Source organism: Schistocerca americana, chromosome 8 (assembly GCF_021461395.2).
Source record: "Schistocerca americana isolate TAMUIC-IGC-003095 chromosome 8, iqSchAmer2.1, whole genome shotgun sequence".
In the NCBI taxonomy this organism is placed as follows: Eukaryota; Metazoa; Arthropoda; class Insecta; order Orthoptera; family Acrididae; genus Schistocerca; species Schistocerca americana.
The window spans coordinates 202,729,988-202,745,672 of NC_060126.1; the positions used below are offsets into that span (position 1 = coordinate 202,729,988).

Genomic DNA, 15,685 nt, shown 5'->3' on the forward strand with positions numbered 1-15,685 from the left:
TCCAATTTTTCATTACTATGTTTAGGAACTGTATCAATTTAGGATCTACTTTGTATATTTCCAATATTTGTAGTAACCATGAGTGGGGTACACTATCAAAAGCTTTTTGGTAATCAATGTATGCATAGTGTAGTGACCTTTGTTTAGTTTTAGCTTGATATGTCACCTCTGCATCTATTATCAGTTGCTCTTTACATCCTCGTGCTCCTTTGCAACAGCCTTTTTGTTCTTCATTTATAATTTTGTTCTGTGTTGTATGTGTCAATTTCTGTGTAATGACTGAAGTTAATATTTTGTATATTGTTGGTAGGCACGTTATGGGGTGATATTTAGCTGGGTTTGCTGTGTCTGCTTGATCTTTAGGTTTCAGATAAGTTATTCCATGTGTAAGTGTATCAGGGAATGTGTGTGGGTCTGCAATGTAACTGTTAAATAATTTAGTTAGATGTGAATGTGTTGAGGTGAATTTCTTTAGCCAGAAATTTGCTATTTTATCTTTTCCAGGGGCTTTCCAATTGTGAGTAGAATTAATTGCTCGGGTGACTTCATGTTGCAAAATTATCACTTCAGGCATTTGTGGTATCATCTTGTATGTATCTGTTTCTGCTTGTATCCACTGTGCATGTCTGTTATGTTGTACCGGGTTTGACCATATGTTGCTCCAGAAGTGTTCCATGTCTGTTATGTTTGGTGGATTGTCTATTTTAATGTGTGTGTTATCTATTGTCTGGTAAAATTTCTTTTGGTTTGTGTTGAATCTTTGGTTCTGTTTCCTTCTATTTTCACTTTTTTTGTATCTTCTAAGTCGTTTGGCCAATGCTTGTAATTTCTGCTTCTTTTCATCTAATTGCTCTATCGCTTCTTGTTGTGAGACTTTACCTAAACTTTTTCGTTTGTTTTTTTTTTTTTTTTTTTTGTGACATTTCATTTCTTATAAATTGTGTTAGCTGTCCGATGTCTTTTCTAAGTTTTTCTATTCTGATCTGCAGCCTGTGTTGTCATGCTGGTTTTGTGGGTTTCTTCTGTGTGTTGGTTGGTCCTGATCTCTGCCTAGTGTGTATATTTAGTGTAGTGAGTGCTCCTATATAAACCAGTAGTTGTAACTCTTCCATAGTTGTGTTTTCATTTATTTTGTTGTGTATGATTGTGTTGATAGTTTTTATTGTTGTTTCGACTTGTGGGTTATTTGGCGGTCTATGCAAGAATGGTCTAATGTCTGTATTTGTGTCTTTGTATTCTATATATGTTAGCTGAAATGTTTCTTCTATATCTAACATGTGTGTCACTTCGTGTTCTATTTGTGCTTGTTCTGGTGGCTGTCTTAAAATTTTGTTTTCCTCTGATTGTTTAATTGATGCGTGTTGTTCTTTGTTTGTTTGCTCTGGGATGTTTGAGTCCATTACTGTATTTTCTTCTTCTTCTGATTGCACATTATTTTGTTCCAGTATTTGTTGTACTTGTTGTTTGATGTTTTCTAATTCTGACTGGGGTATCCTGTTATTTTTGATTACTACAAGGATCTGATCAGCTAGTCGTCGTCCTGTTAAAAATTTTAATTCTGGGTGTATGGTAATAAATGTTGTGTACACTTGTGACCTGTATCCAGTAGTGTTGGCTCCTAGGTTTGTTGCTTGGTAATAACAGAACATGAGGTGTCAGTTAACTTCATCTGACCATCTCATCCTCTGTCTTTGTTTTCCTTCTAGGGTGGTTGCAGGAAGCATATCCTGCAAAACACCTCTATTTGGATTTAAATCATTTTCCAGTTGACTAGCAGCGTCGTTACAATTGTGGACGGGCATAGGGTTCAAGCGACATCCCCGACCATGACGGCGCTTGTCCGAGGCTTCTTTAGTTCTGTCCTGAACCAACTAATCACACTAAAAGGGGGGTTAGCCCTATTAGTGGTTTGTTCTTTTCGTCGCCTTTTACGACTGGCAGAACATACCGGAGGCCTATTCTTTTCCCGGGCCTCCACGGGGTTTATTATTATTATTATTATTATTATTATTATTATTATGAGGAGGAAAAAGTGCAGTCTGTTGTCAATACTGTAAAGGCTAACCTACAGGCAGATATTTTCATAACCGGAGTATGACTGGTGAAAATTCTAGTGAATTTTTATAATTCAAGAACAAAAAGTGCTGTGAGGTAATGCTGCAACTGAATCACATAATTTTCTAATAGAAATACCACAAGGTAATTTTGAAAATATTTCGTATCATATCCAATGAAGGAAAATACAGGTCATATTTTAAATAAAAGGACAGATGGTACAGTCATCCATGCAATTTAATCTTCAGAAAAGGCAGCAGGTCAGTTATGTCTGCAAGTGTGGTGGCAGGAACCACTGAAAATTGTGTGGTACTGTTTCAAAGAAAGTCAACTGCCAATTATTATAAAGAACTGGATGGAAACATGTTTCAGTAGTGGTTTGATTTGGCATGTCAAAAAATGTAATTAGACTTTTTGAGATTCTGACAATTGTTAAAATGAATGCTTCATAGTTCGATTATTTTGAAATGGGCATGTTGTTGGAGACCGTGACTCTTTTGGAGACTGTGGCTGCCAATAAAGCTTATTTGCCTGTATGTAATGTAGTACAAACACAGGCAAGGAAATACAGCCACTGTGCTCTTCAACACTATTTCAAAAATCCACACAAACTCAATCAAAGAACAACGAACCATGTAAAAAAAATAATTTACACTGACAGAAGTTAATTAAGATGAAAGGTTACAAAACAAACTGTAACAATATTGTGGCACAATCTGTTGAGAGAGATCGGGGAGCTTGAGGAAAGCGAATACAAATGAAAATATTGAAGACAACAAGATGATGTTGCTCTACAGTACAAATATCAAGAAAATATTTTTGAGCTCCCTTACACTCTGACACTGGTTACAGTTACAGGGGGCATAACAATTTTGGTATCCGCAGATGCTCTAAGAAATTGCTTGCATGAGAGGGGACCTAATAGTGCTTAAATTTCATAAGCATTGTGTAAGTTGAAGAATGTTAATTTGTTACTCCAACAAATTTACAGTGTGCTAGTGATTGGTCATCCTAAAGCTGCTCTTAACCTTTGAACACACAAATACAATACTGGATATCAACATTTGCATGACATGTACAGTACTGACCACCATCAGCACACACATGATGGTGGTAAGACAAAGAATTATTTATCTAGCAACCCTGTTACATTTTCCAGCAATGAGCACCACACAACTTCTAATCAATCCCATAAACACATCTTACGGGAACATTATTCACTAACATTGTCCCTGTACCTCTATTATGATAATGCTATTTTAATCACACAGTAACATCTCTTGATTAGGGCTTCAAACTAGTTTCTGTTTTATTTGTATTTTTTCCCTTACATTTATATATAGTACTGCTCTTCAAAAACATGAACTACTTTACTGTCACAGCAAGAATCTTGTTTATTTTTAGGAAGACCGGAGACACAAGAACCATAACTTAAATTGCTATACAATTTTGTTGTGTGTTAACCTAAATGAGAAGTCTTCAGTTTTAGGAATAAAATTTATTGTTCGAACACATGAAGTGTTAAGACAACTTTTTTTCAATGACTCATTTCTTGCATCAAGGATAATATAATATTATTCTTGACTTAGTTATTGTGATTTCCCCAATAAATATATTTGTTTCCCTTTTTTTTAATTTCCTGGTCTTTAGTAGCTAAAACGACACTACAGTGTTTTTTCGCGTGCAGTATACATATCAGAAATGTTCACGTGGGTGACCACTGAACACTGTACTGTCTCTACCCCACTGTAGCACTAAGGGACATCTATTTATTATGCAACCCACAAATATTAACCTGCCACATGTCAAAGTTTATGTTTGGAGAAGCTTGTCTATATTTCATACAAAAAGTTCATTACATGTTATTGTACTAAATGTAGAGTGAATTTTTCAGTATATAGAACATCACACTAGGTACATCCCTGGAGTGTAGTTAATTATGCAGACCACCATACAGTGTATGGTAGAACACATGTATAGTACACCAAAATCATTTTTCTATCTCGACGGTCCATCTGTGAATGGTCACTCTTGAAATGAAATAAATAAATAATAATAATAATAATAAAAATAAACAATGTCTGAGCAGATTTTCTGTTTTTACCATTGTGGCCAATATATCAGACATATATCTGAGGAAATACGGGACATAAAGCTTAAATAATAATTTAACTATAACACATTTACAGTTAGGTGTATAAAAACTCCTTTATTAGTAAAGATACCTGTGGCTAAGAAGCCAACAAGGTTTCTACAACTGTTCATACAAATAAAATAATTCATTTATTTATAGTCATGTACTAGACAAATTTCATAGCAGTATGACATGAAATAGACAATTTTGTTCACAAAGTTTCTCGAAGAAAAATTCATAGAACACAACCCACGAAACTAAATGTATGAAGAAAATAATGGAAACTCCATAAATGATATTCTTGTACACAGAATGCTACACTATATTACATGGTATCATGTAACATTTCTGGGTGACACTTCCCACAAAAATCCGTTACATTTCTCTTTTTCAAAAATTGACTACAATATTCCTGTTAAAATTCACATTATCAGACAAGAGAGAGAGAGAAAGAGAGAGAGAGAGAGAGAGAGAGAGAGAGAGAGAGAAAGGAGGAGAAAGAAGGAAGAAGAGAAGAGAAGTGTCAGAAATTCATCTGTAGATTTGTTACAGACAAAACTCCTGTTCACATGTGGGTGCCTGTTGCCTATTATGGAAGCAGATACCAGGAGGTTGACAGAATAACAACCTATATGAATGTGTTTTTCCTTGAAATCTCATTAAAAGCCATTTACATTAGCACTCTGTCACATATTTTGTTTATGAAAAATGAACCAGTAGGAACACAGTAACAATATGTAGCGGTCTATCATCAGTTCCTCAGCATTGATATGGAAATGCATTATTTATTTACAAACAAATAACTTTTACATTCAAGGGTGACTATGCTGTCATTTACAATATTTTAGATAACTATGAACCCCAACCATAAGAAGTTAATTAAAAACGCACTATGTTAACCCGTCATAAGGACTTGCATACTGGGTCATCATTCTTTGATTAAAGCAATTCACGAATGGCAAAGTACAGAGGAGAATCTCTGATGCTTCTTACACAACCAAATTTAGCAGATATAAATCAAGAAACAATGGTGAAAGCATATAAATGCATGTTCTCACCAACAACAAAAGATTATTGTTGTGGGGAGAGAGAGAGAGAGAGAGAGAGAGAGAGAGAGAGAGGGAGAGAGAGAGGAACTGACTTCAACCAACTTGGAAGACATTCCCAAGGAACAGAGGAAAGTGATTTGTATATGCTTGGCTCTAACATCTAGGATACCTGCAGTAAACATGATTATACCATCAAGAGCTAAAGTTTTCTGCTGTCCAAAACACCATGTGTTGCAAGCACTACACTTGTGTATATATTAATCCGACATGAATGTAAAGAGTGAAATAAGTAAGTCAAAGAAGATAGAAAAATTATTCTGAGAATAAATGGGAGCAATTAGATTTGCAAATCCTGAAGCATTCAGCCTACCTTAACTGAAACAAGCTTTGTTTTACGCATAACAAAATACTGAGAATACTATAGAGCACTGTCATACTCCCACTTTGTCACTATCATTAACTAATTGCACTGCTCTACAAATAGTTTTAAAGTTCATAATTATTGAAGCACTACACAGAAATAAACCACTCATACCTACATATTATTAGCAGCAAATGCTGAGCAAAATACACACTCATGAATTAGTCTCTGTGAGCACAGAATACAGGTGCTTCACCCAGAAAAATTATCTTACATTAATTTCTATTCTACTTCTAAGTCATTTCACTCCATTGTTTTGAACCCCAAACACACACGTCATAACAATTAATGTATAACAGGTATTAATTAGTAATGCAAGAAACCTTTCATAGTGTCAGAAACTTTTCCTCCATATCAACAATACGTATCCTCCATCAATACACAGGTAGTACACACATAAACAGTCTCCATCAGCAGAGAGAAAGCACACAAATAAATAAATTTAACACAAAAGATTCTTAGAACAAAAGAACAGTCAGTTATTACATGAAAGACAACAGTACACAAAATATGTTCACAGAGCTGCAAAGAAAGTTTTCCCAATGTGATTTGAAAATGTTTGTATAACTCTTCTTAGCAAATTAAAGATGACTGCCTGGCAAGGAACTAACCGTAACTATGAACAACATAACCAATCATAAGCTTGAAGTTTCTTGCTAAAGAGCAATACTTTAATATTCCCCATTTATCCCCAGTAGCATCAGTTTCTTCAAAAGCATTCATGACATTTTAATGGATGATAATGGTAACAATAAAATACACCAGTAAACAAATAGCTGACAGTCACAGTTATAGATTCAGATTCAACCCCCCTGTACATTCTTTTATCAACAAATAGCATCTTGGGTTCAGTACAAACAGCTATACCAAAACTAAATAATTATCTTAAGTTTTGGAGGGACACTTTGCATGCAGTAAAGTGAGTTAAGTCTGAATGTTGGAGAATTATAAATTTATACAATGAAAAACCATACAGGATATATTACAATTCCTAAAGTGCGATACAAACAATACTAAATGTTCTGTATGAGTTACAGATTGTTCTATTACCTATCATTTTCATCAATTTAACACAAAATAAAAGGCTACATATATGATGGAAATATAAGTACTTAAGTTTGCCTTTTGTTCCAGAAAATGTCATTTATTAAGGTGTTAAAACAAAGAAAAGCAATAAACAAGAAAGAAATTAATTCCAAACTTTCAAATGAAAACAACAAAAAGTGCAATACATTTTTAATGCTGCAGTACGATTCCCTATACATATGTGTGCTTTCATACAGATTCAATCATTTAATTTCATAATGATATTGTCACACAATCAAACTTCACTCTTACGACTTAAGTTATGGACATATATTTCACACGTCACATTATGATAAGTGGATTTTGATGATCACATTATTTCTAAAAATGTATATAAAAACATTTAATGTTGTGCTTATGTCTTGATGGACTAATGACACACTTTAAATAACATCCACAAACATCCTCGTTTTGCCAGTATCCTGACATACTTCATATCACCGATCAAAGTTCCATTTCAGAGTTATCATCAGGAATCAGTTCCCTGAAATAAGAATGATAGAAAAGAAGAAATCAAAGATTACTTTCTTGTACAGTAAATTCCTCTTCTCCTCATATATTTAATTAAATTAGTTACCAAATTATCAATAATACCACTAAAAACCAAAACGCTTAAATGGCAGTGAGAGTCTAGTCTGATAACTGGAACTCCTTCAGTCAGGTGTGTGTGTGGGGCGGGGAAAGGGAGAGGGGGGGGGGGGGGGGGGGGGTTGGTACGAGCGCGGGTGCTCTGTACCAACTGTGTTGGGTTACGACACACACTCATTTATTTGGAGCCAACTTATGAAAATGGCATTCACTGCATATTGATATACAGGGTGTGCTTGCTTTTTAAGTATCATTCTGAAATAAAAATAAAGCATGAAGACTTCTCTTAGCAATTTTAGTTTTACATGAAAGTCTGTCCTTTATTCTACTTTTCTACATAATTCCCAAAAATACTAAGGCACTTATCAGATCATACAACCGGCTTTTGAATACTATCTTCTAAGAAACCTGCAGCCTGGTTAGTCAACTACTGCAGCAAGTACCGTAATAATTTCAAAAACCACTCATCTTGACATTTCTCATTTTTTTGGAAAAATGATGGGCAATGTTTTTTCCACACATTTCACTGATCTGATGATGAATTTCTTCTGGTATCATGCCTTTAACACTAAGAAAGCAAACCACAGCACAAATTTGACAGTTGATGGGATTCGCAATTGGAGGAGGTATTTCAAATACTCACAAATGTAAACACACTGAATGACTCTGTACCAGCACCTGTGGCTAGCCAACAGTGTGTGGTACACAGTGCGCACATGCCAAATGCCAATGTGGTGCTGCAGCAGTGGAATTTCAAAACAGTACTTACTTTACAACAATGCCTCCTAACATTTACTGCCTCTTGTTGTAAGTTTCATGCTATGAATCTTGTAAAGTACACCTAAATGCATGCTTAACATTAATTAATTAACATCTGCTCAGTGCACTAATCTATTATTACTAGAATTTTTCTGTTTTTAAACTGTGAGGGGTTAAATGTGGTCCTTATCAATTCAGGCTGGGGTGCTATCTTCATAGTCCCAGGTGTTATTGAATTTAACACTGTTAATAATCAGGACAAGGAAAAAACATTTTTTGTTTTATCACAAAACAATACAGCATGAGATAAAGCCTGCCAAAGATGGCACCTCATTTGCTGTTCTTCACCAGCAATTTTTGGGAAAATTTTAGAATGCTCTGTCTTTGGATATGTTCCAGATATTTTGTTCCTTTTTAATTTATGTGAAACAGTTTACTGATTAAAATTTGGTGAAATGTCTGAATTTATTTTGCTATACTTGCCACTTTTTTGCAAGAAAATGACAGTCCTAACTTGTTACTGTTTATCAGTACCAAACAGTATTACTACATCATCTTAAAAGAAGAAATTCTAATTTTCAATGTATTAAGTTTGAGTAACAATGTTCATCTTAACTTTTTTGTCTAATTTCTTGCTGCAGTTGTTTAACAATTTTGTCACACCAATTCCATAAATTTTGAAAATTTTTAAAGAAGCTGCCCTGCCTGAAAAGTAGAACAAGTCACACTGGCTCTGGGATTAAACTTTTTTTTTAACTGGCTCTGGACCAATGTGAATGTAGACATTTAAGGCACATATGATAGCCTTGGGAGAGCCAGCTAAGACAAAACTCTTCCATCTGGTGAGCAAGATGTATGAGACAGGCGAAATACCCTCAGACTTCAAGAAGAATATAATAATTCCAATCCCAAAGAAAGCAGGTGTTGACAGATGTGAAAATTACAGCACTATCAGTTTAATAAGTCACAGCTGCAAAATACTAACTCGAATTCTTTACAGACGAATGGAAAAACTGGTAGAAGCGGACCTAGGGGAAGATCAGTTTGGATTCCGTAGAAATGTCGGAACACGTGAGGCAAGACTAACCTTACGACTTATCTTAGAAGAAAGATTAAGAAAAGGCAAACCTACGTTTCTAGCATTTGTAGACTTAGAGAAAGCTTTTGACAATGTTGACTGGAATACTCTCTTTCAAATTCTGAAGGTGGCAGGTATAAAATACAGGGAGCGAAAGGCTATTTACAATTTGTACAGAAACCAGATGGCAGTTATAAGAGTTGAGGGGCATGAAAGGGAAGCAGTGGTTGGGAAGGGAGTGAGACAGGGTTGTAGCCTATCCCCAATTTTATTCAATCTGTATAATGAGCAAGCAGTAATGGAAACAAAAGAAAAATTTGGAGTAGGAATTAAAATCCATGGAGAAGAAATAAAAACTTTGAGGTTCGCCAATGACATTGTAATTCTGTCAGAGAGCAAAGGACTTGGAAGAGCAGTTGAACGGAATGGACAGTGTCTTAAAAGGAGGATATAAGATGAACATCAACAACAGCAAAACGAGGATAATGGAATGTAGTCGAATTAAATCGGGTGATGCTGAGGGAATTAGATTAGGAAATGAGACACTTAAAATAGTAAAGGAGTTTTGCTATTTGGGGAGCAAAATAACTTATGATGGTCGAAGTAGAGAGGATATAAAATGTAGACTGGCAGTGGCAAGGAAAGCATTTCCGAAGAAGAGAAATTTGTTAACATCGAGTATTGATTTAAGTGTCAGGAAGTTGTTTCTGAAAGTATTTGTATGGAGTGTAGCCATGTATGGAAGTGAAACGTGGATGATAAACAGTTTAGACAAGAAGAGAATAGAAGCTTTCAAAAGGTGATGTTACAGAAGAATGCTGAAGATTAGATGGGTAGATCACATAACTAACGAGGAGGTATTGAACAGAATTGTGGAGAAGAGGAATTTGTGGCACAACTTGACTGGAAGAAGGCATCTCTTGTTAGGACATATTCTGAGGCATCAAGGGATCACCAATTTAGTATTGCAGGGCAGTGTGGAGGGTAAAAATCGTAGAGGGTGACCAAGAGATGAATACACTAAACAGATTCAGAAGATGTAGGTTGCAGTAGGTACTGGGAGATGAAGAAGCTTGCACAGGATAGAGTAGCATGGAGAGCTGCATCAAGCCAGTTTCTGGACTGAATACCACAACAAAAACAACAACATTGCTGAGTAAATCTTTTTGCACTTCCATCCACATGGTTGCACCAAAATTATGCAATGTTTCTATGAGCATAACTCTCATTCTCTTCTAAGTTTAGAGATTATGCAGGCATTCCATATATACATATCTGAGCAGCGATCACCTGTCTCCACCACTCTCCTCTGGTGCAAGGATTGGTGACCTCGCAGACTGCCATTAGACTCTTGTCACATTTGACTTTGCCCAGATTTGTAAAGCATCAACTGCTGGACGTGGTCTCGGCAGTTGCAGAACAGACTTGACGAAAAACATGTGTCCAGCAGCTGATGCTTCATGAATCTGGACAAGACTGAATGCACCAAGAGTCAAACGGCAGTCTGCTTACCACCATGAGTCACCGACCCTCACACCAGGCAGAAGGCATGCAGAGGCGGCCGCAATTCAGGTGCACCTATGAGACACCCACATCATCTCGACACTTTGCCAGAAGGCAATGAGACTGATACTATTCACGACATAACAGAATTTCAAAGAAGCCCCCCCCTGACGAAAGCCCACAAAGATTTTGTAAAAGCTGAATCTAGATAACATGAGTGTTGTTATGAACTATCTTTAAATAAAATTTTAGAAATAATGAAATATCTTTGGAATAATGTGGAAACTTTCACATAATAGCAGAATGTAATAATACTCTACAATAATATGAAAAACTAGAAGAGGAAGAAATATGTTTTTAAACAATTTAAATAACTGAAGATTATAATGAATTTATTATTATTATTATTATTATTATTTCTTTCTTGTCTCAGACGTCATGCCTGGTTAAAAATGGAAGGTGACACGAACCTTGATCAAGCGTGACTTCCTTTTAACTGTACGGTATATGTTACATTGCATTTAGGAACTTTCATGTAATTGAACATGTATCAATCCCCCCATGAACCATGGACCTTCCCGTTGGTGGGGAGGCTTGCGTGCCTCAGCGATACAGATGGCCGTACCGTAGGTGCAACCACAATGGAGGGGTATCTGTTGAGAGGCCAGACAAACATGTGGTTCCTGAAGAGGGGCAGCAGCCTTTTCAGTAGTCGCAGGGGCAACAGTCTGGATGATTGACTGATCTGGCCTTGTAACATTAACCAAAACGGCCTTGCTGTGCTGGTACTGCGAACGGCTGAAAGCAAGGGGAAACTACAGCCGTAATTTTTCCCGAGGACATGCAGCTTTACTGTATGATTAAATGATGATGGTGTCCTCTTGGGTAAAATATTCCGGAGGTAAAATGGTCCCCCATTCGGATCTCCGGGCGGGGACTACTCAAGAGGACGTCGTTATCAGGAGAAAGAAAACGCGTTCTACGGATCGGAGTGTGCAATGTCAGATCTCTTAATCGGGCAGGTAGGTTAGAAAATTTAAAAAGGGAAATGGATAGGTTAAAGTTAGATGTAGTGGGAATTAGTGAAGTTCGGTGGCAAGAGGAACAAGACTTTTGGTAAGGTGATTACAGGGTTATAAATACAAAATCAAATAGGGGTAATGCAGGAGTAGGTTTAATAATGAATAAAAAAAAATAGGAGTGCGGGTTAGCTACTACAAACAGCATAGTGAACGCATTATTGTGGCCAAGATAGACACTAAGCTCATGCCTACTACAGTAGTACAAGTTTATATGCCAACTAGCTCTGCAGATGACAAAGAAATTGATGAAATGTATGATGAAATAAAAGAAATTATTCAGGTAGTGAAGGAAGATGAAAATTTAATAGTCATGGGTGACTGGAATTCGTCAGTAGGAAAAGGGAGAGAAGGAAACATAGTAGGTGAATATGGGTTGAGGGGAAGAAATGAAAGAGGAAGCCGTCTGGTAGAATTTTGCACAGAGCATAACTTCATCATAGCTAACACTTGGTTCAAGAATCATAAAAGAAGGTTGTATACATGGAAGAATCCTGGAGATACTGAAAGGTATCAGATAGATTATATAATGGTAAGACAGAGATTTAGGAACCAGGTTTTAAATTGTAAGACATTTCCAGGGGCAGATGTGGATTCTGACCACAATCTATTGGTTATGAACTGCAGATTGAAACTGAATAAACTGCAAAAAGGTGGGAATTTAAGGAGATGGGACCTGGATAAACTGAAAGAACCAGAGGTTGTACAGAGTTTCAGGGAGAGCATAAGGGAACAACTGACAGGAATGGGGGAAAGAAATACGGTAGAAGAAGAATGGGTAGCTCTGAGAGATGAAGTAGTGAAGGCAGCAGACGATCAAGTAGGTAAAAAGGCGAGGGCTAATAGAAATCCTTGGATAACAGAAGAAATATTGAATTTAATTGATGAAAGGAGAAAATATAAAAATGCAGTAAATGAAGCAGGCAAAAAGGAATACAAACGTCTCAAAAATGAGATCGACAGGAAGTGCAAAATGGCTAAGCAGGGACGGCTAGAGGACAAATGTAAGGACGTAGAGGCTTGTCTCACTAGGTGTAAGATAGATACTGCCTACAGAAAAATTAAAGAGACCTTTGGAGAGAAGAGAACCGCTTGTATGAATATCAAGAGCTCAGATGGCAACCCAGTTCAAAGCAAAGAAGGGAAGGCAGAAAGGTGGAAGGAGTATATAGAGGGTTTATACAAGGGCGATGTACTTGAGGACAATATTATGGAAATGGAAGAGGATATAGATGAAGACGAAATGGGAGATAAGATACTGCGTGAAGAGTTTGACAGAGCACTGAAAGACCTGAGTCGAACCAAGGCCCCGGGAGTAGACAACATTCCGTTAGAACTACTGATGGACTTGGGAGAGCCAGTCATGACAAAACTCTACCATCTGGTGAGCAAGATGTATGAGACAGGCGAAATACCCTCAGACTTCAAGAAGAATATAATAATTCCAATCCCAAAGAAAGCAGGTGTTGACAGATGTGAAAATTACCGCACTATCAGTTTAATAAGTCACAGCTGCAAAATACTAACTCGAATTCTTTACAGACGAATGGAAAAACTGGTAGAAGCGGACCTAGGGGAAGATCAGTTTGGATTCCATAGAAATGTCGGAGCACGTGAGGCAATACTAACCTTACGACTTATCTTAGAAGAAGGATTAAGAAAAGGCAAACCTACGTTTCTAGCATTTGTAGACTTAGAGAGAGAGCTTTTGACAATGTTGACTGGAATACTCTCTTTCAAATTCTGAAGGTGGCAGGTATAAAATACAGGGAGCGAAAGGCTATTTACAATTTGTACAGAAATCAGATGGCAGTTATAAGAGTCGAGGGGCATGAAAGGGAAGCAGTGGTTGGGGAGTGAGACAGGGTTGTAGCCTCTCCCCGATGTTATTCAATCTGTATATTGAGCAAGCAGTAAAGGAAACAAAAGAAAAGTTCGGAGTAGGTATTAAAATTCATGGAGAAGAAGTAAAAACTTTGAGGTTCGCCTATGACATTGTAATTCTGTCAGAGACAGCAAAGGACTTGGAAGAGCAGTTGAACGGAATGGACAGTGTCTTGAAAGGAGGATATAAGATGAACATCAACAAAAGCAAAACGAGGATAATGGAATGTAGTCAAATTAAATCGGGTGATGCTGAGGGAATTAGATTAGGAAATGAGACACTTAAAGTAGTAAAGGAGTTTTGCTATTTAGGGAGTAAAATAACTGATGATGGTCGAAGTAGAGAGGATATAAAAAGTAGACTGGCAATGGCAAGGAAATCGTTTCTGAAGAAGAGAAATTTGTTAACATCGCGTATAGATTTAAGTGTCAGGAAGTCGTTTCTGAAAGTATTTGTATGGAGTGTAGCCATGTATGGAAGTGAAACATGGATGATAACTAGTTTGGACAAGAAGAGAATAGAAGCTTTCGAAATGTGGTGCTACAGAAGAATGCTGAAGATAAGGTGGGTAGATCACATAACTAATGAGGAGGTATTGAATAGGATTGGGGAGAAGAGAAGTTTGTGGCACAACTTGACTAGAAGAAGGGATCGGTTGGTAGGACATGTTTTGAGGCATCAAGGGATCACAAATTTAGCATTGGAGGGCAGCATGGAGGGTAAAAATCGTAGAGGGAGACCAAGAGATGAATACACTAAGCAGATTCAGAAGGATGTAGGTTGCAGTAGGTACTGAGAGATGAAGAAGCTTGCACAGAATAGAGTAGCATGGAGAGCTGCATCAAACCAGTCTCAGGACTGAAGACCACAACAACAACAACAACAACAACAACAACAATCAATAATTACAGATTTCTGTAGTTGTATATATAAGTTTGGATGTAGCTGTATTGCATTGATGTACTGGTGGATATTGTGTGGTATGACTCCTGTAGTTGATAGTATAATTGGTATAATGTCAACTTTATCCTGATGCCACATGTCCTCGACTTCCTCAGCCGATGTATTTTTCCATTTTTTCTCCTGTTTTCTTTTGTATATTTGATGTATTGGGTATGTATATTTCGATTAGTTGTGTTAATTTCTTCTTTTTATTGGTGAGTATGATGTCAGGTTTGTTATGTGGTGTTGTTTTATCTGTTATAATGGTTCTGTTCCAGTATAATTTGTATTCATCATTCTGCAGTACATTTTGTGGTGCATACTTGTATCTGGGAACATGTTGTTTTATAAGTTTATATTGTAAGGCAAGCTGTTGATGTATTATTTTTGCTACATTGTCATGTCTTCTGGGGTATTCTGTATTTGCTAGTATTGTACATCCGCTTGTGATGTGCTCTACTGTTTCTATTTGTTGTTTGCAAAGTCTGCACTTATCTGTTGTGGTATTGGGATCTTTAATAATATGCTTGCTGTAATATCTGGTGTTTATTGTTTGATCCTGTATTGCAATCATGAATCCTTCCATCTCACTGTATATATTGCCTTTTCTTAGCCATGTGTTGGATGTGTCTTGATCGATGTGTGGCTGTGTTAGATGATACGGGTGCTTGCCATGTAGTGTTTTCTTTTTCCAATTTACTTTCTTCGTATCTGTTGATGTTATGTGATCTAAAGGATTGTAGAAGTGGTTATGAAATTGCAGTGGTATAGCCGATGTATTTATATGAGTGATTGCTTTGTGTATTTTGCTAGTTTCTGCTCGTTCTATAAAGAATTTTCTTAAATTGTCTACCTGTCCATAATGTAGGCTTTTTATGTCGATAAATCCCCTTCCTCCTTCCTTTCTGGTTAATGTGAATCTTTCAGTTGCTGAATGTATGCGATGTATTCTATATTTGTGGCATTGTGATCATGTAAGTGTATTGAGTGCTTCTAGGTCTTTGTTACTCCATTTCAATACTCCAAATGAATAGGTCAATATTGATATAGCATATGTATTTATAGCTTTTGTCCTGTTTCTTGCTGTCAATTCTATTTTCAGTATT

General features: G+C 36.6%; 1 protein-coding gene across 1 annotated transcript in view; it reads right to left on the bottom strand.

The window, feature by feature from the left end:
* Positions 1-3,677: 3,677 nt before the first annotated feature.
* The window catches only part of LOC124545168 (regulatory protein zeste-like), a 117,229-nt gene continuing 105,221 nt past the window's right edge, over positions 3,678-15,685 (bottom strand). The window contains exon 6 of the mRNA XM_047124004.1: positions 3,678-7,229. Within this exon, the coding sequence (XP_046979960.1) occupies positions 7,190-7,229 (40 nt within the window). The 3' untranslated portion in view covers positions 3,678-7,189. The remainder of the gene's footprint in view (positions 7,230-15,685) is intronic.